Source organism: Electrophorus electricus, chromosome 26, assembly GCF_041902795.1.
Source record: "Electrophorus electricus isolate QZ-2024a chromosome 26, ASM4190279v1, whole genome shotgun sequence".
In the NCBI taxonomy this organism is placed as follows: Eukaryota; Metazoa; Chordata; class Actinopteri; order Gymnotiformes; family Gymnotidae; genus Electrophorus; species Electrophorus electricus.
This window is the reverse complement of record NC_137522.1, coordinates 12,243,061-12,265,895: the sequence shown is the minus strand read 5'-3', so window position 1 is coordinate 12,265,895 and position 22,835 is coordinate 12,243,061. Positions and strand designations below refer to the sequence as shown.

Here is a 22,835-nt window from a genome sequence, read left to right as displayed (position 1 = left end):
TGACTGATTAACAAAGATTACAAAACCATTCAATTTGTCTTGGGGGGGGGGGGGGGGGGGGAGAAGAATGTGATCATTAATGTGCTGAGAACAGCGCCTCCTTTATTATGCGTCTCCAGAGAATGTGCACACTTGACAGAAATGTGAGTCTGCACGCGCTCCACGTGCTGACGGAGGATTTCTGCTTTATCGGCGCGCGAGAAAACATCCGCCCGAAGTCTCAGTCTACATGCAATTAGCACGCGCTCTATTCCCAGTGCTAATAAACTTGGTTCTTTGCATGTTTAGGTGTCTCGTAAAATATGGCAGGAAAAAAAGGTCCTCGTGCTGTCTGATTGGATATCAAGGTCAGTCATGACTGCAGCGCTGGTCAGCGCGCGCTCTCTGGGCGGACGTTAGAATCCCAAAGAAAGGCGCCGATGTGCGAGTAGCAGCACGACTTGACGAAAGAGCAGTGCAATTCTCAGAAAGGTAAACTGTCTTAGAGTAAACGTCTGCCTTCCTGTCACAATGTGTTGACTTCCGCGCACACACACACAAACATGGCGAATCTGTGTTTACACACCAGTGAATGAATGTGTAAGTAGTAGATTATTTAAGTGAAAATGTTTCATATGTATGCGCAAGCAGTGTGTGTGTGTTTGTTTCCCTGATTTCACCCTAAACGGCCCGCCATAAATGTCCTCAAAAGCCGAGGTAAACTTGTGTTAGCCAACTAGCTCGTTGTTTCCAGTTGTCTTGTAGTGTAGGTTGGAGCTCGTTTGTTCCCTAATTTCAGACACTTAAGTCTTTGTGATTTGCAGTGTTGACATGCAGACGTTTTAACCGTTGAGCTCTGCTAATGTGCGAGCATAACATGGCCGTGAGGGTCATGCCAGCTCCACTGTGCCTCCACTCCTCGGCTTGGCATGAACTTGGCGCCAACTCCCTAAACTGAGTGCGTGTGGGATTCTCCCCCTTCCCCTCCCCCGCAGCGGTGGACATGGCGCAGGACGAGCTCCTGTCCGGCCTGAAGAAGGACCTGCGCTCGCTGCTGGTGTCGGCGAAGCGCGGCCTGTCCCCGGAGCAGCTCCGCAGGGACTACCTGTGCATGCTGGGACAGGCCGTGCCCCTCAGGCGCCTCGGCTTCCGCAGCATGCTGGACATGGTGAAGCAAATGCCCGATGTCGTACAGCTGGACTACGCCGTGGATGGCAGCGTGTTGTTAAAAGGTAAACCTGGTAGTAATTAGATTATCACGGAAGAGAGAGAGAGAGGCGTTTTATGTCTACCATCTGTTGTGCCCACAATATTATAAATGATAAATTGGGGAATATGTTTCATTTCTGTTGTCCACACACATGCTGTGACAGAAGAGTAGACAGGCTTTGCAGACTTTTATGGCCACGCCCCCTCGTTTAAACTCGTATCATTTTGTTTCAAGCGATTGGAGATGAAACCACGAAAGGCATCGAAGAACTCGTCTCCAAGCAGCGTGACCGCAAATCCAGGTCCTCGGCAAGAAAGGGTGCCTCCCCTTCCGGTTACCCTTCTCGTCAACGCCCATTGGCGCTCCCTCGCTGTGGCCCCGCCCCCCCCGCCATTCCTGCCCAGCTGCGCTCCCAGCTTAAACGGCTGCTGTTGCACGGTCCTGTGGGGCTGTCCGAGCTGGAGGCCCGCTACACCGCCTGCTTCGGAAGACCGCTCCAGGTCACGCACTACGGCTTCTACTCCATCGCCGAGATGCTGGCCGCTGCCTCGGACCTGATCGCTGTGAGGCAGAGTCGCACAGGCTCCCAGCTCATCCTGAAGGTGGCAGTTAGGCACAGACCCACCCCTGCTACCATGCCCCCAACGTGGCCTGCAAGGATATCAGAGTTCCCTGCCAATTCAGGTGTGCTTATCTGTCCAAAAGCTCTTATCCCCAGTGTATAAGGTTACTGTTAATGGTGTATGTTAGTCTTTGTTGATCCCTTATGAAGATTTGACCTGTGAAGCTCAGCCATGTATAGAACTGGAACTGCCAGGCATCGATAATCTTCATCAGTCACAAAGTTCATAGGTTCAACATTTACATTCGTGAAAAAGCGGAATCCACTGTTTGTAGACGTGCACCATAAATGTTCATCATATGCTAATCAGTGAAGAATGTGGTTTGTTTCCCCCAAAAGTTCAGAGAGAAAAGTCAGTGGTCGACAACATTAAAAGCCCCAAGAACGTGAGCAGTCCCAAGCAGGGTGCAGCCGTCCGAGCACAGCAAGTGGAACCCATAGCCCCTGTCCCAGAACCTGCAACGCAGGAGCAGACATTTGAAAAATCTGTTGCAAAGGTTTGTCAGTCCAGCATTTTCGTACTATATATACTGGTCAAAACAGGTCTTGTTGTAGGTACATACTGTAAAGGTACAGTGGTTCACAGTACATTTAAAATGAATTACAGTAGCAAAGACCTGCGTGTATAAAAATACTGTTGCTGCAGTTTAGATATTTTTTGTATCTCAGGGTTTTTGTAGGTTGTGGTAGGAATTTAAACACTAGACCTGAGATGAGTTGTGTTTCGCCTTGGTGCTCAGTGAGAGCACCAAACTGAGCCAGGAGGTGATCGATCTGTGCACCGTTTCACAGCGAACATGTATTTTTTAATATTAAAGATTGGCCAGGTGTTGTCACACCTGACAGAAGAGTAAGACGGTACGAACAACATGACTCAAATGTCCCTGCTCAGAAGGCTGGGCTATTTTGGCTGAGGTATTTGATCACCGTGGGCCTTTTTCCTTTGGTCACATGTCCTAGCTTGAAGAGGACCTCAGACAGAGGATTCTAGAGAACGGAGACAACAGCGCAGTCAGCCCGGAGCTGAAGGACAAGCTTCGCAAGGCGTGTGGTGTTTCTCTTTGTGTTTAGCTCATTGTGTTCAGGCGTGTCTCTGACGACAAACAGCTGCCGTTACTGTGCCTCGTGTCTTTTCAGGTTGTGGCTGGTCACAGTAGGGGACTGACCATTCACGACCTTCCGCTGGAGTACAAGGTAGGGTTGCACCTCGCAGCGTCTGCTGGTTGTTGGTGCGGTACTGGACTCTGCCATGCCGATATCGCCGAAGGCCCTGATGTGCAAATGAGCCCTCACACGCAAATCACACGCTTTTACTGTGAGCTGTGAGCATCTTGACTAATCACAGATGTTCTTGCTTGGTGTTCAGTAAATGAATCACAGCATTCATATGAGCCAACATTAATGCCACATTAAGGGTTCAGCAGTATGTTTTCAGTATATTGCAAGGTCTATCATAATCGTAGTGTGTAGCAATATATTTACAATAGATTTCTTTTGTCCTCATGCAGCTTTTGCACTGCATAATGTCCCATACAAACAACCCCACCCGTCGATTGTTGCTTGCCATACAAGGGCTGTTTTTTTCGTCGATGTTCTCTGTTCTAAGAACATGTACGGGGAAGATTTACCCATGGCTCAGTGTGGCTTCCTCAGCGTGACTGAGATGGTCAGCACCCTCAGCGACACCTTCGACCTGCAGCCCGGACTCGAGCAGGGAGCCAAGCACTTACTAATCATGGAGGTCAAACACAACGGCCCTGACCCAGGTGGGCACCCTACCTCCTGCAGATGAGGCATGGCCATGATTTTCTCATGACACTTGTATGGAACAGCTGAAAAATAACATTGACACAAACTCAGACCAGCAAATGTGTATATGAAGGGTTTTTGGTTTAAATTGGTTTTTTTGGGTTTTTTTTGTTAAACAGTTTATATACAAGACATTTACATGGCTAACACAGTATTAAGGATAAATATGTTTTTTGCGAAAGTGTGTTATGAGCTTACGTTAATTTTCGTCAAAGTGCTCCGTAACAACTTGAAGATGTGCTCTGCACACTAACAGACAGGTACACATATACTACCGATGCACATCCACAACTCTAATTTATGCATGCTGTACTTGTCTGGTGTGTTCTGTAGCCTTTTCCCAAAGTGAAGGCGGCCCGTGTGCAGAGTCGCTGAACCCTTCCAGCCAGGGCTACTACTCCACATGCTCCAAGTCAGCCTGGGAACGGAATGACGAAGGCAATGAGACCACGGAATCGTCGGAGTCCAACGTCGAGATCAGGATCACCAACAAGACCGTCCACCAGGTGGGTCTGAATGCAAGGCCAGCTCCAGCTGTTCAGCAGCTGTTCATAAACAGTTTAGGCACTGAACAAGGACCTTTGCTTGCTTCTCATGGTCAATGGTCACATGGTCGCAGCGGTTCCGTGTGTTGCTTTGTCCCTGTGCTCAGATGGAGCCCATTTTCCCCGTGGCAGTGGTGGGCTATGCTGACGCCCATGCGGTGCCCCTGGACGCGCTGCGCTGTCAGCGGTTGAAGCCGCCCACCCGTAGGAAGGAGAGGGAGCTGGTGCCCGTTCTGGTAGAGCACACCGGCTCGCCCGGCCACTTCAGCGTTCGCTTCAGCGTGAACCAGGAGGCCTGGACTTTGGAGAACATGATGTTTGAAATGAGGTTACTTCCTGGAGACTTTACACGTATTGTTTAATAATGCAAACGGCTTTTTAATATCCTGGGTTATGAGTTGTTGGGTATTTTTACACTGGTATGGTTTATCTTGTTTAGCAGGTTGGTGAAATTGTAATTTATTAAGATCAAAAATATCTAATTGAGTTTTCACAAAAGAGTTTATTTATTGTGCAATAGAATAAGAATAAAAAGCTATAAAAGAATAGCAAGGTGCACTACACAACCAGCAACAGGACCCAGTTGAGAGCATCCAGTCTGAATATTGTAGGATGGACTTAACTGTTCAGTGCAAAAACCACTGAGCAGTTTTAGTAGTTTTAAAGACTTCTCAGAGAACTTGGAGAGGTTTGGAATGCCAGAATGCTGTGATGCAGCATAGCTGCTGAAATCTCAGGAAGTCAAACTTCCAGTGAAGGTAGAATTGAACCAAAGTAGAATAAGAATCAGCTAGTTAGTGTTGATAAATGCATAACTCTCCATTATCTCTACATATTTAGATTTATTTATACCAGTTTGATGTGGCGATTTTACAGATGACTTATTACTTACACTGAATCTTTTTCAAAGCATATTGTCCTTTTTTTTTTTTTCCGTAATTGCAGACTATCCAGACTGTGGTCTTCCAAAATTGTTATGGTCAAAAACTTGTAAATACTTAGTATTGTACTAACCCTCAGCCTGCCCTGGAACGCTTCAAACTGAGCAGATGTTGCAGCGCTCTCAGGAAGCTGTGCTCACTGTTTCGTGCTCCCTTGGTGAGAGCCTGTGTGTCCTGGCTTGTAGGAACTGTTACACCTTCCCCGAGGTGACGGAGCGCTACCGCCTCCCAGACGCGTATGTGCGACCTGGCCAGGTGTGTTGCGTGTCCCCCGGGTACATGTGGTTCTACCGGGTGGTGATCCACCAGGTCCTCAGCACCACCCAGGTGGAGGTGTACTACGTGGACTTCGGAGACCTCGCCACTGTCGACAGGAGCGGCCTGCGATTCCTCAAGTCAGTTCTTCACACGTTCTAGTACAGTGAGAGTGCGCTGAACTGGTTTAATTAGACCCTGAACATGGACCTTCTGCTGATATATTTAGATATCACATTATGAACATTAGATGGGTTTTCTCCTTCAGGTCTCAGTTCCCTTGTTCAGTGCTTTTCCTGGGCTTATGTCTTTCTCCAGGTCATGCTATGCTGAGCTCCCTGCACAAGCAGTTCCATCTGTGCTTGTTGGGGTCAAGCCTCTCAAGGTAGAGTGAACTACCAGGTGCAGCTTAACAGGTCAGGTGTGCCCTTTTTTGGTCACGTGGATCCAAGGTGTGCCTTTTTGCTCACCTTTCAATTTGCATGTGCTAGACTTGATTTCCTAGCAACTACATGTCCTGGACAGACAGCAACAAGGAACTTGAATTTGAGGAAAGGGGATGTTTTAAATGCAAGCCACTCGTTTTCTTCTCAAAAATAAAAAAATTGGGTAATGAGGTGGGCTTCACTACATGGAGCACCTCACTCTTATTCTGCTCAGTCCAACGCTGTAATTATACGTAATCCTTGTGGAATTGCACACCTTGGGGTAGCTTTGCTTCATCAAGGCTAGTGCTTTTGCAGAGGCCTGGGCTTTGTGGATTTGGCTTATCCCATATCTTCAGGCCATTCGGTGGCATTTCAGGCTGATTTTACACTGAATGCTAGAGTGGTAAAGGAGGATCAGGTGTTTTTCTCATTTCATTGTGTTGAAAGCATGGTGTTTTTTCCTCATGCAATGCATGTTTCTAAATTGAAGCTCTATTAAAAATGTTGGCTCCCATGGGCTTCCACAGGGCACAGATCGAAACAGCAAAATTACGTTTAGAAATACCAATAAATCTTAGAACTCGCCTGGAACATTTATTCCACACTTGATTAAATGTTGGGCAGTGGTGCATCACTTACTTTCAGGTCATCATGTCCCAGTGCATCAGATAAATAATTAGCAGATCTCTGAATATGAACAGTGAGTGGTCCCATAGGCTCACAGGCTTGGGGACACATGTAAGTGAAGCCAGTAGAACCAGATTACTAGCATTCAAGATAATGGGTAAATGATTTAAAACTTTTCAGTGAATAAATGAAAGTACTCCTTAATATTCCCACAATAATCTCTTTGTTTGTTTATATTTTTGTTGTGTAAGACTAGATGGAGTTGGGAACCTTCTAGAAACCTATGACATGTTTTGTTATCGCCCATCACAGGGCATTTGGACCAAGGACGCAACAAGCACTTTCCGGAAGTTGTGCTATGACCGCACCCTAGTGGCCGCAATCCACAGCTACCAGGAGGACATCCTGCAGCTCTTTCTGTGTGATACCCACACAGAAGAGGACCTCTACATCCACAGGGCCCTTCAGGCCGAGGGCCACGGCACGGCTTGCTCTCCTGCCAGCACGCCTGTGGGAGCCCGATGTCTCTCCCCCACATAATACCAGCAGCCCATTGTTTTCGAATACACTGTCCTAAATGATATTATTTTTTTCTGTTTGTGTTTTGTTTTTGTTTTTTCCTTTTTTTTTTTTTTTAAAGATATTTTGGCAATTCAACCCTGTGACCCTTTACCTCAGAGAAGGCCAGTTGGAGGAAGTAAAGGAACATCTCACAAACAGGACTCCTTCCGCGGACGTCCCACGCGACCATGGTCTGGATTGCTGGCCCCGGCAGCACCCCACCACAGTATGCAGCTTCCTGCTGGTGACCTACGGTACAGAGCACGCTGGGCTCCCGTCCAGTCTGCTCCGGGCTCCGTGTAAATCTCCAGGGTCCTCGGGTAGCGGCGTGCAGCCAGGCTCGTTCTGCTGAGACAGGAAAGTGAGGAATTACAGCAAGCTGCTTTTGGGCACTGCTCATCGAGCCCATAGATCAGCCGTCTCCAGAGGGGCCGCTCCGCTTTTCCTGATCGGCTCATCTTGTCTTGGCTGCATTGACCTGCTCTCGAATGGACATTGTGCCCTGGATTTGTTGATGTTTAATTAGCATACCGGCATGCGATCAGCAGAGCACTTTTTACACCGTTTGCCCATAACTGTTCCCACGGTTGATATGAATATGCACGTCACTCCTAGATGCTCACGGACGCGGTGGAGAAGCTCCAGCTCAGCAGAGGAACAGATGACCTCCTGGACCTTCCCGAACTGGAGTTAATTGATGCAGATCCGGTGGGGCTCGAAACTGGAGTGTTTGACGGCCGTCTCGCATCGCAGTGCCGGGTGACGCGCTCGTGCTGCTCTCCGTCCATCCAGGTTGTAACGGCGGGCCCTTGTGGGGCGCTGATGGAAAGGCAGGCGGCCGCTTTTGGTTACTGGGACTACGGATGGACTCGCCGAAACGGCGCCGGCAAGGACGCGCCTGAACCTGCCCGCGAGTGGCAGGAGGAAAGTGCAGCAGTAAGAACAGTCTCCAGCTGCTCCACTCATGTGCCGTTGTTCCTTTACATTTCCTATTAGAAAAGGCAGACTGGGTTCCTGGTTCTGTTCAGCTTTAGAGCTGGGCTGCAGAACTGGAGCTGCACCGACTGAGTGCAAATTAGCTCCTGGTACCCGGCTCATTGTCACTCATTATAATCACAAAGTTCCCTGCAGCCGCTATTAATTATTTGTTAATTAGATGAGAATGCTAAGTATCCTCTCTGCAGAGGCTCGCCTGCAGAACCGTTACAAAACACACTTTGTGGAGCGAGGTGAGTTTAATAAGTGAGGATATATGGGAGCTAAAGGCTTCAGGGGTTCCAGGCTTATGAAGGAATGTAAGTGTAGCACATACATCCTGGGTTTTCTGAATGTTGCCAACACTCTTGTTTTGCTTTGCAGGCCGGGTCAGCGTCGGCGGCTTCGCCTGTCGGCCTGTCAGCGGAAGGTCAGCTGCTCAGTGAGCATGTGCAGGAGTCGGAGCGAGCCCAGCAGCCTGCATCCAGCATACATGCCCTCAGCCGTGACCGCGCAAGTATGAGCCAGCCGGCCGTGCTCATCTCAACGTAGCTCTGGTTAAGCCCCGCCCTGCTCCAGCGCAGGCACCACTTGGCTCCACCCATCATAGCCCTGCCCATCTCCAGCGCAGACAGCACTTAGCTCCGCCCCACTCCTGTTCATCATAGCCCCACCCAGCTCCAGCAAAGACCAGCTCCAGCGCAGAAATTGGGTTGTCAAGTGCTTGAGTACTGTAGATGATAGTAAAGCTTGATTTAAATGCATTGTTCTGAAGTTAACTACTTCTGCTGGTTTTGCAACTGCACAGCAGTGACAAACGTATGGTCGATTTTTGCCTGGTAACGCTGGAGGAAATGTAGTCTTCTGCAGCTTTCAGCTGGTGAAGTACAGATTAGAAATGGGAATGATGCTATTTATGCAGCACATGTAGAAACGTGGCCTGGGCTGTTTACAAACCTTCACTCAAGTAAAAAGATTTGATCTATCGTTCCAGTATTTGTTTCCTTAGGGCTGCAAAACATACCTGAATATCACGTTCTGATATCTGAAGACATGCTGTTTAACCTTTTCTATCACTTACAACAATGTTATAGTGACCTAGAATGTCTCTCCTATAGTAAATTACACCATGTGGCAGCTTTTATGTTATGTTATCACTTGCTGTTGTATTTATTATTTTTGAACTATTATAGTTGCTTGTTTTGTTTTATTCTGTGTTTTTTGTCTCCAGGCATGTGTAGTGGGAACTGGTCCCACAGACCGCCCGCCAGCTTCATGTTCCCATCATCCTTCAACAGTCCTGGGCACAGACTGGGCCCTGACACCCTCTTCTTCAGCCGTGCCTCCCCGCTGGGCCGGGGCCCCGCCATCCGCATGGCCGCTGGCACATAAACGGGCCTCAGCACAACCTTGAGTGACTCTTCCTGCCAGGAGCTATCTGGAACGGCCTGCTACCACCTCCTTCACTGAAGTTGCTTGTTCATTGTTTAGCAACTTTGTGTTTTTCTTTCCTTCTGTGGGTGAGGGGGGTTGGGGGTTGAGGGAATAATTAAACCGTTGCACCGTTTGTTAGCTGTTGTGTAGGCTGTTCGTGTTGGACCATGCAAATAAAGGTGGTGGTTGAAGATCACTGTTCTTATGACACAGTCTAACACTTGTCATGCAAGTTCTCCCAAGCTCGTGCATTTTCTGACTGTAGAGAGACCGGGTGTGGGTCCTGGTCTGGACCAGCCTGAGAGCTGTGCGCTTCACCATCGTTGGTTTTTACGGCTCGGGGATCGGAAAGGCAGTTGGGAATGAGTCACAGCAATCCAGCCATGGCCTCGCGGCCCTGTCAGCCTGCAGTGTTTATCACAGAGCTGCCTGCCTGGAAACACTCCACCTCGTTTACTTGCTGGCACTGCTGTTTCCAAACTCCTCCTATTCGCTTGTTAAGGACAGGCCTGGGTGTTTACATTTGGAAAGTGCATCAATTACACTGTGACTATGAGGACAAAATAAAGAGCCAAATAGTAAATTTGGCACAAAATGCCCAACACGCTCCCCTTTTCATTGCAGGTTAGCCGCGTGGATGTGTTGAGCCTTGGGGGCTGTGTATCTAGGCGCTTAAGCAGCAGTAATGCATCCGTCTGTTTCCTCCCGCCCTCGTCTCTGCAATATTCACCTTGATGCAGTGGTCACCGTGGGAGGTTCACTGCTCCGCTCGGCGCCTGGGGAATATTAAATTACCCTAATGGCATGTCGTTAATCCAACTGCACCCATAACTCCATATCTGAGACAGGCGAGCAGCCCAGCCGAGGGACGCAGCCCGCCCTGCTGGGTCTCCTCCGCTCAGCCCGGTGCTGGTTTGATGAGAACTTAATGAGCGTGCCTGCGCCAGACCCACGGGAGGCCAGACGGCTTCTTTAAGACCACCTCAGCTGAAGGACTGCCTCATTTACTACGCGCTGTGTGGTCAGGTCTCAAAAAGTGTGTGTACAGAATGGAATTGAAGACGTGGAAAGGAAGTCTGGGTCAAGCTGTGACGTCTGGATGGAAGATTGAAAAAACAGTATTGTGGATCTGTGACATTGTGGATCTGTGGTGACATCAGCATTCATGGTTTTAAACAGCTGAAAACAACTAAGCCAAGACAAATATCCTTTAATGGCAGGAAAGAGAATTTGCTGAAGCTATAAAATCCAGCCTTAGGTCACTGATTGCATTAAAATGTCAGATGTGCAAATGTTAAAGTCCAAACATTTAAATTGCAGTTTTTTGCTCGTGCTACAGTAACTTGACAGATGTCCCCTTCACTCCTGACGGCACTCTTTTGATATTAGATGCAGCTCCAGCAAACAGTGGCCCTCCACCAGAGCCTGTGGGAGACCACCAAAAACTGTCCACTGTTATGTGGTTTATCGTCAGTAGAAAGCATACTGGTCACTTCTACTATCCTGTGTGGAGCCTGCTGTTATAAGTGATTGACAAAGATGTAAGGATTAGAAAAGCTGAAGTATGAGTACCATGTGATTATAGTCATCGATCATCTACGACCAGCATCACCTCACCATTTTACAAGAAAGACTGTCTCAGCATTAAAGTCAGAATAAACGGACGAGTTGACGCGATGCCTTAAAGAAGCCGCTAAATAAATACCCGTGCGGCTACCCCACAAGCTGAATGACACGTGTTACTAACGACGAGAACGCGGGCTGTGCTCAGCCCTGTGTGAGAGTGGGGCGGGCGTGATATGGATCAGGAAAGAAGAGCAGCACTGATAAGAAATCCCATCAGCCAGGGACTGACAGCCCTTTGGCGTGCAACGATGCGGCTGGTTGCTATGGAGATCGGTACCCACCCAGCTCCTGGACCTCGCGCTCCGCGGACTATACCGAATACGCGCTGCAGTTTTCACGCCTCCACCACCGTCTGAACGACAGTCTCGTTTCTAAACGATATGAAGACGCTGAATCTTCAAGGTACCAGATTTTCGGTGTGGAGAGAACAAGTAGAATAGAACAATTAAATCACTCATCTCATTTTAATCATTAAAAAAGCTATTTTCCTTGCTGGTGAATAGACCGAATATGTTAAAATGAAAGCCTTATATTTCTCCAGTTAAGGCAAATCGTCGTGGCTCGCCAAAGAACATTTATTTAATGCTAATCACCTCTGAAACAAAGTCTCATCCGCTTCGGCGTAAATGTTTATCCTCATGGGGACGGTAACTGTGTTAAGTATCCGTCACGGGGTCCACGGTCCTTGAAGTCGACTGCTGAATTTGCTGTCCAAATATGCACAGGTAGATAGTAATTCAACCCTTCTGCGAAACACTTCCATCAAAGGAATTATGTGCAGATGTGCCGCAAGTCTGTACACCACCGAGAGATTTCCTTTGCTAATGTTCAAAAAAAGTTTGTGAACGTTTACAATTTTTTTTTTTAAAGAAAATTATATATTAGTTATTTTAAAGTGGTATTCAGTTGGGCTTATCATAAATTGGTAGCCTGTGTTTCTCTAATACCATTTCAGCGCACAGACAGCAGCAGTGCCTCCTTTATTGAATAAACTATCCATCACCGGGCTGTTGCGCCTCCGCAGCGAGATGCCTGGTGCATCCAGCGGACACGTAGGCAACCGCAGCCTAACCTCCTCTTAGCCACACACATCCCTCAAACATCTGCTGTGTCGTGGCGAAGGCAGAGAGCATTACCAGCTAACGGGAATTTTTACACGAAGGAGCCTCGAACACTGCGGAGAAGTAGTTTTTTTTTGTTTTTTGGGGGATTGTGGCACCGCTCGGGCGTAGTGCCGTGCCGTGCTGTGCCTCGCAGACGTTCCCGTGCCGGAGTCACCGTCTCCTCTCTGCTGAACCAAAGACCGCGGGCGAAGGTAAGATGTTATGCCGTGGTTTGGCGGAGCGGTCATGGTGCGGCTTTGATGCTGTTCTGAATGAGAACTCTTGGCCAGATTAAGCACGGAAATGGTGACTACAGTCGGGGGACTATATACGAGATCGGCACTGAACTACAACTAAATGCATATGTGGCCAGAAATATTTAACTCAGTTGTTTGAACTATTGTGCTAAAAATTCCGATTTTTCCCCCCAGCCGTTGCTCAATAACATTCATTTGATACACGAGCTTGGCCTACATTAGCAATTCTTCGGTTTTACAGAACCGGTATTTTCAGTTCGGTTTTGTTCGGTATTGATGGACCATCTTATTTCTAGAAATTATAATTATTTTTATAATCTCTCTCTCTCTCACACACACACACTCACACACACACACACACACACACACACACACACACACACACACACACACACACACACACATCACCTGCATGGGCATTGATGCAGTGGCTTTGTTGTAATGTTAATTACAGAAGAGAAGTCATCTTCACATGCTCTGCATTCTGCTACACCGGTGCTTTGCTTTAGCACTGTTTTCCCATTTTAATTCACTGCTTAACAAGCCCTCCCCACACCCCAATAGTCTCCTTAGTCATGACGGTAAAATGTAGCACAACTAGCACATTAGTCAGAGAGAAGGTCAGGCCTACTGAACCACCCAGGTTGTGCCTGACAGGAGAACAGTTCTAAGCATCTAAGTTTCCATTTTTCCCCCACAGTAGTGCTGATATTTTCACTGAATGAAATACTGAAGCAATGAAGCATACTGGAACCGAGTTAGACAGCTGTCCCAACGAGTTACCATACGGTACGTGTAACAGCCACGGGCGTTGTTTCAGATCGGTTCCTACAGAGGACTGTCGGAGAACGTCACTCTGTGAAGGAGAGCATGGTGTGGTCGTCACCGAGGGGAGGTAAATGTGTGTTCGGCCTATCATGCCAGTCAGTTCTTTGTGCTGAGTACACGTTTGCCACCCAAAGGACACAGAGTCCAGGCTGGCTCTCACGGCCGTGCTCTGCCTGCACAGCACATGGCGTTGGATGTAGGATGGTCAAAGAAGCAAAGACCTGTGAAGACCCTGGTTAGGGGCATGGGTGTGACCCTGGATGAAAGGGACACCAGGCTGTTTCAACCTCGGAGGAAGATGGCAGGGTAAGAGATATCGTCACTGAAAAGGTAAATGCGTATTCTGGCTACTATCCCAGCAGTCTGGCTCCTTGGTCTGCTGGTCAGAGCACACGTTTGCCACCTTGAAGATCTGGATTTGAGGCTGGGTCGCTGCCCTCTGTCTTGAACACGAGGGCCCATATGTATTGGTGTTTCTATATCCAAACAGAGCAGGAAACATGAACAACATGTATATGAGACAGTTCAGCTGTCCGTAGCTCTGTGTGTCTCTCCCAGTACAGATAGAGAGCAAATCCAGCGATTTGCAGGGAAAACTTGCATCTCGTTGAATGAGTACCACCGTTCACAGGTTTTCCGATCCACCAAGCAATACGTTTCTGTACACATGACCCTTGATTTCCCAGCAGCACCTGCAGGCCACTGCCAAAGAGCCGATTGACACAGGATGTGCAGAATAAGCACTCGGGCAGTGGTCTAAAGTTTTAGGATATGGGAAGCAGGCTCTGGTTTTGACCTCAGCCCTGAGAGTGCTCGTGGAACATTTACAAAATTCTGATGCTGTTAATCAGGAAACGAGTTCTCAGAGATAAAGGAGCATGTGAATGTAGTATTATTTTTATTATTTACATTCATGTAACGCCTTTCTCATACTCAAGGACACTTTACAAATGTATATTTTATGTTTCTAATAAGCCTTTGACCATGATTCCCATTTCAGGCTTTGTCCGGAGTTGCAGAAGGGCAGGACATTTCACATTTAGCCTCCATAACTGAGCATGGAGCCCAGGGATTCCTGGGATCCACATTAAGGCCTTTTGCCTTGCTTGTGTGTGAAGCTCAGCCCTGTGACTAATGCTTTGCGGTTACTTGCTCTCAGGAAAGCCTTCAAACACAGGCCACAAGCCATGGCTGTGTTAAATGATGAGAAAGTAGACCAAATCCCACAATCCTTCACTTCAGTAAAGATAGAATAACAGAGTACAATAGTACCCAGCATTCAAAAATACATCCTAGTTAAGCTATTAAAATATTTGCTCTAAAATTTAATTAGGTATCCAAAGTAAAACTTGCATAATCTACAGGTGATGTAATATTTTTTAAGGTCACAGAATGACTTTACATGGGACAGATAATTAAATTGATGTTAATTATCAAACACCTTTGAAATAATTTTCTCTTAATTCATATAAACCAATTTGTTAGAAAGGAATCCATCTCTACAATTTCAAAGTCTTTAAAAGTATACAGTAAAGCACGCTCAAAACTGGAAACATTATACGTAAGTATATCGACTGACCATTCCCTGTGAGAGAGGATGAGACAGAGGGCCAGAGAGACAGAGATGCACTTGGCTCACTCTTCAGCTCTTCCTAGTCAATTAGTCACTTTTACAAGCTTGTGTTTAGAGGCCTCCAGCTTGGGTGAAACTTACAGAGAAAGAGAAATGGAGTTTTCTGCAACTTTGCAGATGATTTTCTTTGCAGCTTGCAGCAGGATAAAAGAACGGTACTGTAGCTTCTGACATTTCTCATTTCACATCCGGTCCATGCATCATACGCTATGACTGTCTTTCTTACAGGGGTCAATAGAGGTCCAGCAGATATGCATCCCTTTCTCGTGATGTTTACATATTGAACAGATTGGTTCAATTTAATCTCTCTCTAGATTCTCTTATGGAATGCTAAATCAGGCTTTGGTTAAGGCGTACCATGCGTCATATCTAACAATTACTTAATCAGAGAAGTCCGTTGAGGTTACACTCTGTTTTGTAAGAGAGGCATAGTGATGGCCTGGTCAGAAACAAAGATTTTGATTCTCATACACAATACACAAGTGAACACAAGGCAGATGATAACATCAGACTGTCCACATTCCTGCTTCTCACATAGATCTGAGAAGCAGGAATATAAAAATAAAAGCCTCGATGACACAAAAACACACATGCATGAGAGGAAATGCACATTAAACGTTTTGTCTGGAAGGCTATGCTTCCCCTTGTACCATATTATTCCTTGTGTTTTCTATCTTGAAATAGCAGCTTTTGTTTTTATGGCATGTTATTCCTCTGCTTGGCCCTGTTTGTAGCTGCAAGCCGTAATTAGGCAGGCTATTGTTATTTTCCAGAAAGCAGCTCGAACATGCTGGCCTGCTAAAATAAGCAGATGAAGTATGGAAAACAAAACAAAGTAAAAACAGAATGCTGGAGGAGAGAAAGACAGAAAGAGAGGGATGAGCTAAAAGATGGCTGAGTGCCCAGACCGGAGAGAGCAGACAAGGAAGGGGGGGTGGAGTTTGGCACCAGCCGGGTCAGAACCGAGGACACATCGCTAGTGGCAGCTGAACTGTCTAACTGCAGTGTGCTGACCAACAGAATCCGAAGCTAAAATAAAATAAAAGGGGCAACTGAAGACAAACCACACTGATGAGGCCTGATCCCGAGTGTACACACACACACCACTTCCTTTTGTATCTTGATTTTTGTCAGAACCGTACACCCATGCATGAAAGAAACTCTTCAGATGATTTTTAAGCATTTATCTCCATCTTTTGGGGATCTTGGACTCTTGCACAGCTTCATGCTTATGGTGTTTTAGTCTGGAGATCCAGTTCAGTCCACAGTGTGCTAAGCCACACACAGAACAGAAAGATGTCTATTTAACCACAAGATGCAGCAGGAGCAGCTGTTCAATCAGCACTTCCAACCCCTGTGTCTCCCTTCGCTATGGTTTTAGAATTCCAATTTTAATGTGGCTTAAATTCTGTCATTTCACCTAAAATAACATGGCCACAAAGACCTGAATGTACCCAGCTGGCTCAGTATGTTTAGTTCAACAGTACCCTGCTTAATTGCCTGTGCTTCCAGAGAGCTTCCTAACATAGTCGCCTCGCTCCGCGTGCAGCTGCAGGCAGTCTTATCAGCGCTGCTGCCCTCCAGGGGGTGACGGGCACCAGTGGTTGTGCCAGACTATTTGCTACTGCTCTTATCTGGGCACAACAGTGGAGAGCCCCACCCGGCTGTCTGCTCACCCCAGTGCCTGAGTGCAGGGTCAAAACGCAGACTTTATTTTCAGTGAGTCCATCCGTTTGTAGGGATGACTTGTGTGATGACTTGTGATGGTGATGCTGAGCATATACACACACACACACACAGACACACATACACACCTCTCTGACATTTTGTGCTACACAACAGAAGAGTTTGATGCTGTTTTGTGACATGGCTGAGGTTTGGAAGGGGTCCAGTTAGCTGTTGGACTTCTTGCTTTCTGCGCTAACGAATGTTGAGATGCAATTTTCCCACACAGCTTGAGAGAATGAATGTGGAGAGAAAGTGGCAGCAGGTGTGTCTGTATTCATCCCTCCATCATCTCTCTCTCTCTCTCTCTCTCTCTCTCTCTCTCTCTGCCAGCCTGCTGTGAGCCTTCATTACCCTTATTCAGTTGCATGATTGCGTTTCATCACGCCAGCTCCTTAATCAAATCTGCACTCCTAGTCATAACCAATTCTGCGGTGCTGCTTGACCCAGCACTTCTGCGTTCAGCACTCTCACACCACTGCTGACGGAACAAAGACGGAAGGACACACGTGCGTCATGTCTCTATCCTTACACTCTGCGTTCATCCATCCATCCAGCCATCCCACATCCAGCTGACAATAAACAGATCGGTTACTGAGTGGGTCAGACTGTATGTTTGCATGCCGTTCTGTCTTATTGTCATGATGGTAGCTCTGTCCCTCTGCACTGGCGTACAGTATGCTGTTGATTGGCTGTGTGTCCGCGTGCATTAGACAGATGGATTTGATTTTGCTGCTGTATAACTGCAAAAACAGGAAGCAGCTAACTGGATGCATACATGTCCACTCTATACGTTTTGGAACTGATCCTGAAGCATTTTTCCATTCTAACATATGCAGTTGTTACCGAAGGTTTTTTTTTCTTATCGCTGTGTGCTGGTTTGCATGTGTGCAGTTTTTACAGTTATATGGTGCCATCTTGTGATGTTTTATTTTCTACAGCTTCACTTGTTTGTAAAGTAGCACTGTAAACGCTGTAAACTGCAGACACTTGACTGTAAACATTGGATCTAAGTGTACCGTGTACATCCGTCATTTCCATGTACATGAATTGTCTTCTGTGTTCAGTAAGATTTCCGCAGCTTGATGGGACCCTGCGTATTTCCGAACTGCTCTGAGTCTGTGCCTCTTTTTGCGACTAGAGTTTGATGGGGATTTGGTCGAATGACAGCGGGAACTGTTGTCATAACTGGAGGAATCCTCGCAGCAGTGATCCTGCTGTGTATCATCGTGGTGCTGTGTTACTGTCGACTCCAGGTGAGCTCCGAAGGTGCAGGCTGTGCTCCACGCACTCGGCAGTCCCGCCTGGCCAACGGCGCCTGCAGATACGTTAATAGAAAGAGGTGCGTAAAAACAGGATGATCTGCTTTATTTCTCCTCCATCTCTGTCTCCTTCTGTCTTTCTCTCTGTCGTTCTTTCTCTCTGCTTGTCCGTCTCTCAGTATTACTGCTGTAAGAAGGATGGGTCGGATCCCGACTCCACTTCCTGCTCTCAGACCCAGTTGGCCCGCGATGCCAGCAGTCTTCCCCGGGTGGACGGTGCCGGAGTTGCCCCGCTGCCTCTGTCACCCAGATCTGCCCCGGCTGGTGCCTTCTGCCCCGTCTGTTCGCCCTATGGTTCCTCGCTCTACATCCGCACTCCGGGTGAGGCGTGCAATGGGGCCATGCGCATCGCGTACACGCCCGCCCACCACGACAGCTTGTCCCTGTCCCTCACGCTGCCCTCCACACACGGCGCCCTGCCGAACTCGCACACCCTGCCGGACTTCTACTCCAGCACACGCGCCATCAGCACTGAGGTCTGATCAGCGCCGTACGCGTTAATGCCCCTCCCCCAAGCCCCACGGCCAATAACATGCCCTTTCTGAGCCTGACCACTGTAGCACAAAGTACTCTGGGTACTAGGGGATCAGAGACACTTTGTAGGAAGCATGAGGGCCAAGGTGTTGATGATCACTAAGTTATTATCTGCTTCCTGTTGGATCCAGGAGAATCCAATCCTTTTACATGTTTGCTGTTGCTGAAGCCTCTGGTCTGTCTGAGTCTGGCTAACACTTGGGTGAAAGTTCCTGATTCCCCCGGAAGGCCCTGCCACTGTTTGATCGGAACAGGTCATCCTAAATTCAGGCTTCCTGTCTTTACTTTATGAGGGCTATCTAACATGAAGTGTCATCTGCTGCTAGTAGAATTTTCTATGTTTGCATCAATACAAAATTAAATTAAATATGTATTCAGCATTAACAGAACCTGTTAAATATGACAAAATGGTAACTAAAAGAGTGAACATTAAGAGGAAACATTCTTAGTTTTACTGAATAACAGCAACGGACGATTTCCAGAGCTTTCTCTATGCAAAACCTGTGTGCATAAACAATGAGACAAGCCAGTATAGGGACGCAAAGCCTCAAAGCATTGATTCATCTTCATTTTACAAATTGTGTTCATCAAACAACAAGATCACAAAGAAAGAAAAAGTGAGTGAGGTTATATAAAAGATTAATATCTGTGTTTTTTAAATAAGGTGAAAGCCGTTCATCCTCTAAAGGTTCTAAAGCAATCTCCAGCAGGGGGCATGCTGAATTCACCTTCACAACACTGTTTGGGATTCTGACTCTAAATTTAGAGTGTTGTTTTTTCAAAGTCTGTTATTATTTACATCAAATTTTAAATGAACTTAAGATACACACTACATATCATTATGATCCACAATGGGAGGTTTTTCCAGGTTTCGTCCCTGATTTTTAACAATGACAAATAATTAGTGTTTTTTTTTTGTGTGTGTACAAATGATTGGGTCTAGCCAAAGATTTCACAGTAGGGGGTAAATGTGTGTGTGGGGGGGGTATCTCTGGGTATGATCATTTACTGATATATAGTCTGCTCTATTCCTTCATTTAGGTTTGTATATATTTACAAAACTGTCTAGCAAACAATGCATCAGTTAAGTAACTTGTTCTTAGAAAATATAACTTATTTCAAGATCCTATTGTTGTTACATTTTTCATGTTATATTACACATGATTTGCTTGGAAAATTTGTTATACAGGGAAATATTTTGTAAGATCAACCCTTTCACATTCTAAAGTAAAACACATCTGAATCCTGCAGGAAATGTTGTTTATCATGTGAAAAGAATAAAATAGGAGTAAACCTTTGAAAGGTAGAGTGAAACAGCAAAGCAAAAATAAATACATGAATAAAATAACAATCATTAAAATGTTAGAAAACTTCTCTGATATCCAATGTATTTCTAACCTTACAAACTTTTTTTATTTGATCGTCTTTAGAGCTCAAATTCAGTATCATTTGGACTCTCTGTATAATGGTAGAATTTGCCACAACATGTGAAATAAACAAATAATCATATTTCAGATGTGTCACTTTTATCTTTTGTGTCACACAAAACTATGACAGCATCAGTCACTTTGTAGAAGGCCGTTCCTCACACAAGCGTTTTTCCCAGCACTGACTCCTGAACACAGTCCTGGGAAGCTTGGTTTTTCACTTTCTCTGTTATACTTTACCTGGTTCAGACCATCATGTAATTACCATTCCCTTAATAGAATCTGTCAGATATGTTAACAAAAAGAGGAAACACTAGCATGCAGTACATATTTGCTGCCCTGAGTAATGCCTTACATTTGGGGTATGGAATTCAGCGGGATGAGACTGATGGTGTGTGTGTGTGACGTGTGTGTGTGTAGAAACGCAGAGAAAGGCAGCGTGGTGGCTTGCTGGTTAGCATGCTTGCCTCGCAGCACAGGGGTCTCAGTTTATGTCCCCATCTGGGCAGAGTTTCCATGTTCTGTGTCTGTGTGGGTTTCCTCCAGGGTCTCTGGTTTCCTCCCACAGTCTAAACATGTAGGTTGGGTGAAATTGTTTCTCCAAATTGTCCTGGTGTGAGTGCATGTGAATGAGAGTATGTCTGATGGGTGGTGTCTGTCCTGGGTGTTATCCTCCATCCCCTTCCCTGAACCTGATGTAGTTCCCCCAGGGGGCTGTGGTTTCTGATTGAGAGTACATTGTGTGTGATTGGCTGTGGCTTCGCACCAGTGTGTGTTGCCTGGATGTAAAATCATTGTGCAGACTGTTGATTGTAAAGTGTCCTTGGGTACTAAGAAAGGTTTTATTAAATAATAATAATTACAATTTACAATTAAATAATTACATGTTAATGGGAATGTAGCAGTTTTATAAAGGCAAATATAGACCTAGTTCTGGATGCAAGAGAATTTTACTTTTTTAATTTTAATTTTTGTGTATGTGGAGACACCAGCCCCTTACACACCAGTGTCATTCAGTTTTAACATTTATTATTTATCTTAATTCATGCTTGATTTTTTTTATTATGAAATATTTGCTTGATTTCATTGCTTGAAATATTCAAAGCTACCCACTGGAAATGTGTAGCCTACATCATGTTGAAATATTTGGGTAGACTTGGTGCTGGGACAGTCCGGCTGCACATTGCCTCTCAGGCCGTAGGGGGGCGCTGTAAACACGGGGCAGACGCAGGCTCCGAGCCCAGTGACGTTGAGTGAAGTGATGAGGTTTGCGGATGGGGTTTGTTTTCTGATGTGTAACACGAAACTGCCCTGCTGACAGTTAGTTCAACCCAAGGCACAAACTCCAAACAAGTAAGTTCTTTTTTCGACGTTGAGAAACAGAACACAATGCTTTGACATCACTTGAATGTAATGCTCAGTTCATGGAAGGCACTTTTTAAACGTAAACACAGTGTTTTATGGTTACTAACCACTGGTTTTGATCAGGTAATTCCAGTATTAACAGGCTAATAGTTTCTTACTTAGCTAACCCGCTAGCTAACCTGTTCTCACACGACCAGCCTTTGTGGATATTCTAGTGGATATTCAGTGCAGACTATCTTATCTTATCTTAGCTTAGCTAGAGGTAAAGCTAACTAGTTAGCTAATTAGCCAGCTAGCTATCACAGAGACCTGCCTTAGCTTACTAGCTAGCCAGCCAGGGAGCTGTTTTGTCGCCTGAGGTTGCTGTTGCAGTCTAACTAGCTAGTTTATCCTCGCAAAAAGGCAGCTTCCCCAAGGCAAGGGAATAAGTTATTGTGTTGACAACAGTGAGTGGTAAACGACAGCAATTAAAAATATCCGCCACGGTTTTGAGATGGAGGGCCATACTGACAAGCCCTAGCTAACGCCAAGCTGTCTGGTTGAGTAGATAACTATACCCGTTGGTTTTGGTGGAGATCTGGGGCACGTTTCTTGTCTTACTTTCCTACCCAGGTAGCGAGGTATCTGTCTGTCTAGGTTAACTCTCATCCTGTGGTAACTGTTGCGTTAAAGTACTAGCTAATGTTTGATTTTCCGACCCCCCCCCCCCCCCCCCCCCCAGCTGGTTATTTTAGTACATGCTGGTTTGTTAATTGCATTGTAGACTACTCGTAGATCTCATCATTAAGACAGACCAGTCCCTTAGCTAGCTAGAATAACTGTCCAGAAGTAAATTATAGCATAGAGTAAGCCGTGAAATGTAGGAGCCTGTCAGAAACTAATTTGAGGAAGTTCCGTTCACTGGTAATTCCAATGAAAACTTGTTAAACGAGTCTGTTAATGATGCGTGAAGAGAACCACCAAGGTTGATCCCTGAGAGTGTTGATGGCTGTATTGATGTGCTTACATTGTCACATTAGGGCAGACAGAATCGTGTTATAGATTGGTGCTCTGAATAAGGAATGGTACTGGGAACATTTACTGTGTTGTTCACGTTAAACCAGCATGTTAAAACCCACGTTGGTGTTATATCCACTGTTTAACTATGACCTTTTGTTTGAGTATGGCCAATACACTGTTGAAGACTCTTAATGTGAGAATGCATTGATGAAGGCCTTTGTCGTGTTGTAGAGTTTATTCTGCTGAGTGACATAATTAGACAGGTTGCGGCCACGGTTTCATCACTGCTGACAGCACAGGAATAGTCAACAGGGGAAAAGCTGAATATCCACCCCTTTAAACATTGCCTCCATATCAGCTGTGCACAGTGTATTTCTAAACTGCTTTTAAGAGTTCTCTGTGGTTAGTCGTGGACTATTTACATGGCATGAGGTAACAGCGATGTCTTGCAGAGAACTTGCACCACAGTCTATGTTTGGCTGTGGGTGTGTTTTTTAATAGAGAAAAAATGCATGTGTTTTAAACTCTGTGGAGCCTGTTCTTCTGTAGCTGGCCTGCAGCCTGTAGGGAACCTATTGTAACAGTAGCGCGCCCATGTAAAGTTAATGGCAGTAGATTTGTCTGGACAGA

General features: G+C 46.1%; 3 protein-coding genes across 15 annotated transcripts in view; all 3 read left to right on the top strand.

Annotated features, from left to right (window-relative positions):
- Window positions 1-190: 190 nt before the first annotated feature.
- On the top strand, window positions 191-9,594 carry tdrd5 (tudor domain containing 5). Its single transcript, XM_035523286.2, has 16 exons — window positions 191-471; window positions 975-1,211; window positions 1,424-1,873; window positions 2,151-2,308; window positions 2,772-2,855; window positions 2,949-3,005; window positions 3,418-3,577; window positions 3,954-4,126; window positions 4,273-4,493; window positions 5,292-5,501; window positions 5,680-5,746; window positions 6,729-6,926; window positions 7,057-7,203; window positions 7,593-7,913; window positions 8,337-8,469; window positions 9,184-9,594. Exons 2-16 carry the CDS (start codon window positions 983-985, stop codon window positions 9,342-9,344), a joined length of 2,769 nt encoding a protein of 922 aa, XP_035379179.1. The 5' UTR covers window positions 191-471; window positions 975-982; the 3' UTR covers window positions 9,345-9,594.
- A 1,640-nt stretch (window positions 9,595-11,234) lies between these two features.
- fam163ab (family with sequence similarity 163 member Ab) lies at window positions 11,235-19,923 on the top strand. 8 transcript variants are annotated; one of them, XM_081708546.1, is made up of 5 exons: window positions 11,236-12,327; window positions 13,193-13,267; window positions 13,382-13,530; window positions 17,700-17,814; window positions 18,000-19,923. In XM_081708546.1, exons 4-5 carry the CDS (start codon window positions 17,722-17,724, stop codon window positions 18,360-18,362), a joined length of 456 nt encoding a protein of 151 aa, XP_081564672.1. In that variant the 5' UTR covers window positions 11,236-12,327; window positions 13,193-13,267; window positions 13,382-13,530; window positions 17,700-17,721; the 3' UTR covers window positions 18,363-19,923. The 8 variants fall into 8 exon arrangements, with proteins under 8 accessions (XP_081564666.1, XP_081564672.1, XP_081564669.1 ...); XM_081708543.1 differs by having other exon boundaries at window positions 13,193-13,530; XM_081708541.1 differs by having other exon boundaries at window positions 13,073-13,530.
- A 1,179-nt stretch (window positions 19,924-21,102) lies between these two features.
- The window catches only part of rabgap1l (RAB GTPase activating protein 1-like), an 81,233-nt gene continuing 79,500 nt past the window's right edge, over window positions 21,103-22,835 (top strand). For all 6 annotated transcript variants that reach the window (XM_081708606.1, XM_081708603.1, XM_035523236.2 and 3 more), the window contains exon 1: window positions 21,103-21,194. The gene's annotated coding sequence lies outside the window, so the exon portion shown is untranslated. The remainder of the gene's footprint in view (window positions 21,195-22,835) is intronic.

Excerpts from the sequence above, each read along its gene's own strand:
- tdrd5 (XM_035523286.2), top strand. The coding sequence starts at position 983 with ATGGCGCAGGACGAGCTCCTGTCCGGCCTGAAGAAGGACCTGCGCTCG. Across the intron at positions 2,309-2,771 it reads TTGAAAAATCTGTTGCAAAG|CTTGAAGAGGACCTCAGACA; the intron begins GTTTGTCAGTCC and ends CACATGTCCTAG. Across the intron at positions 4,494-5,291 it reads AACATGATGTTTGAAATGAG|GAACTGTTACACCTTCCCCG; the intron begins GTTACTTCCTGG and ends CCTGGCTTGTAG.
- fam163ab (XM_081708540.1), top strand. The coding sequence starts at position 17,722 with ATGACAGCGGGAACTGTTGTCATAACTGGAGGAATCCTCGCAGCAGTG. Across the intron at positions 17,815-17,999 it reads TGTGTTACTGTCGACTCCAG|TATTACTGCTGTAAGAAGGA; the intron begins GTGAGCTCCGAA and ends TCCGTCTCTCAG.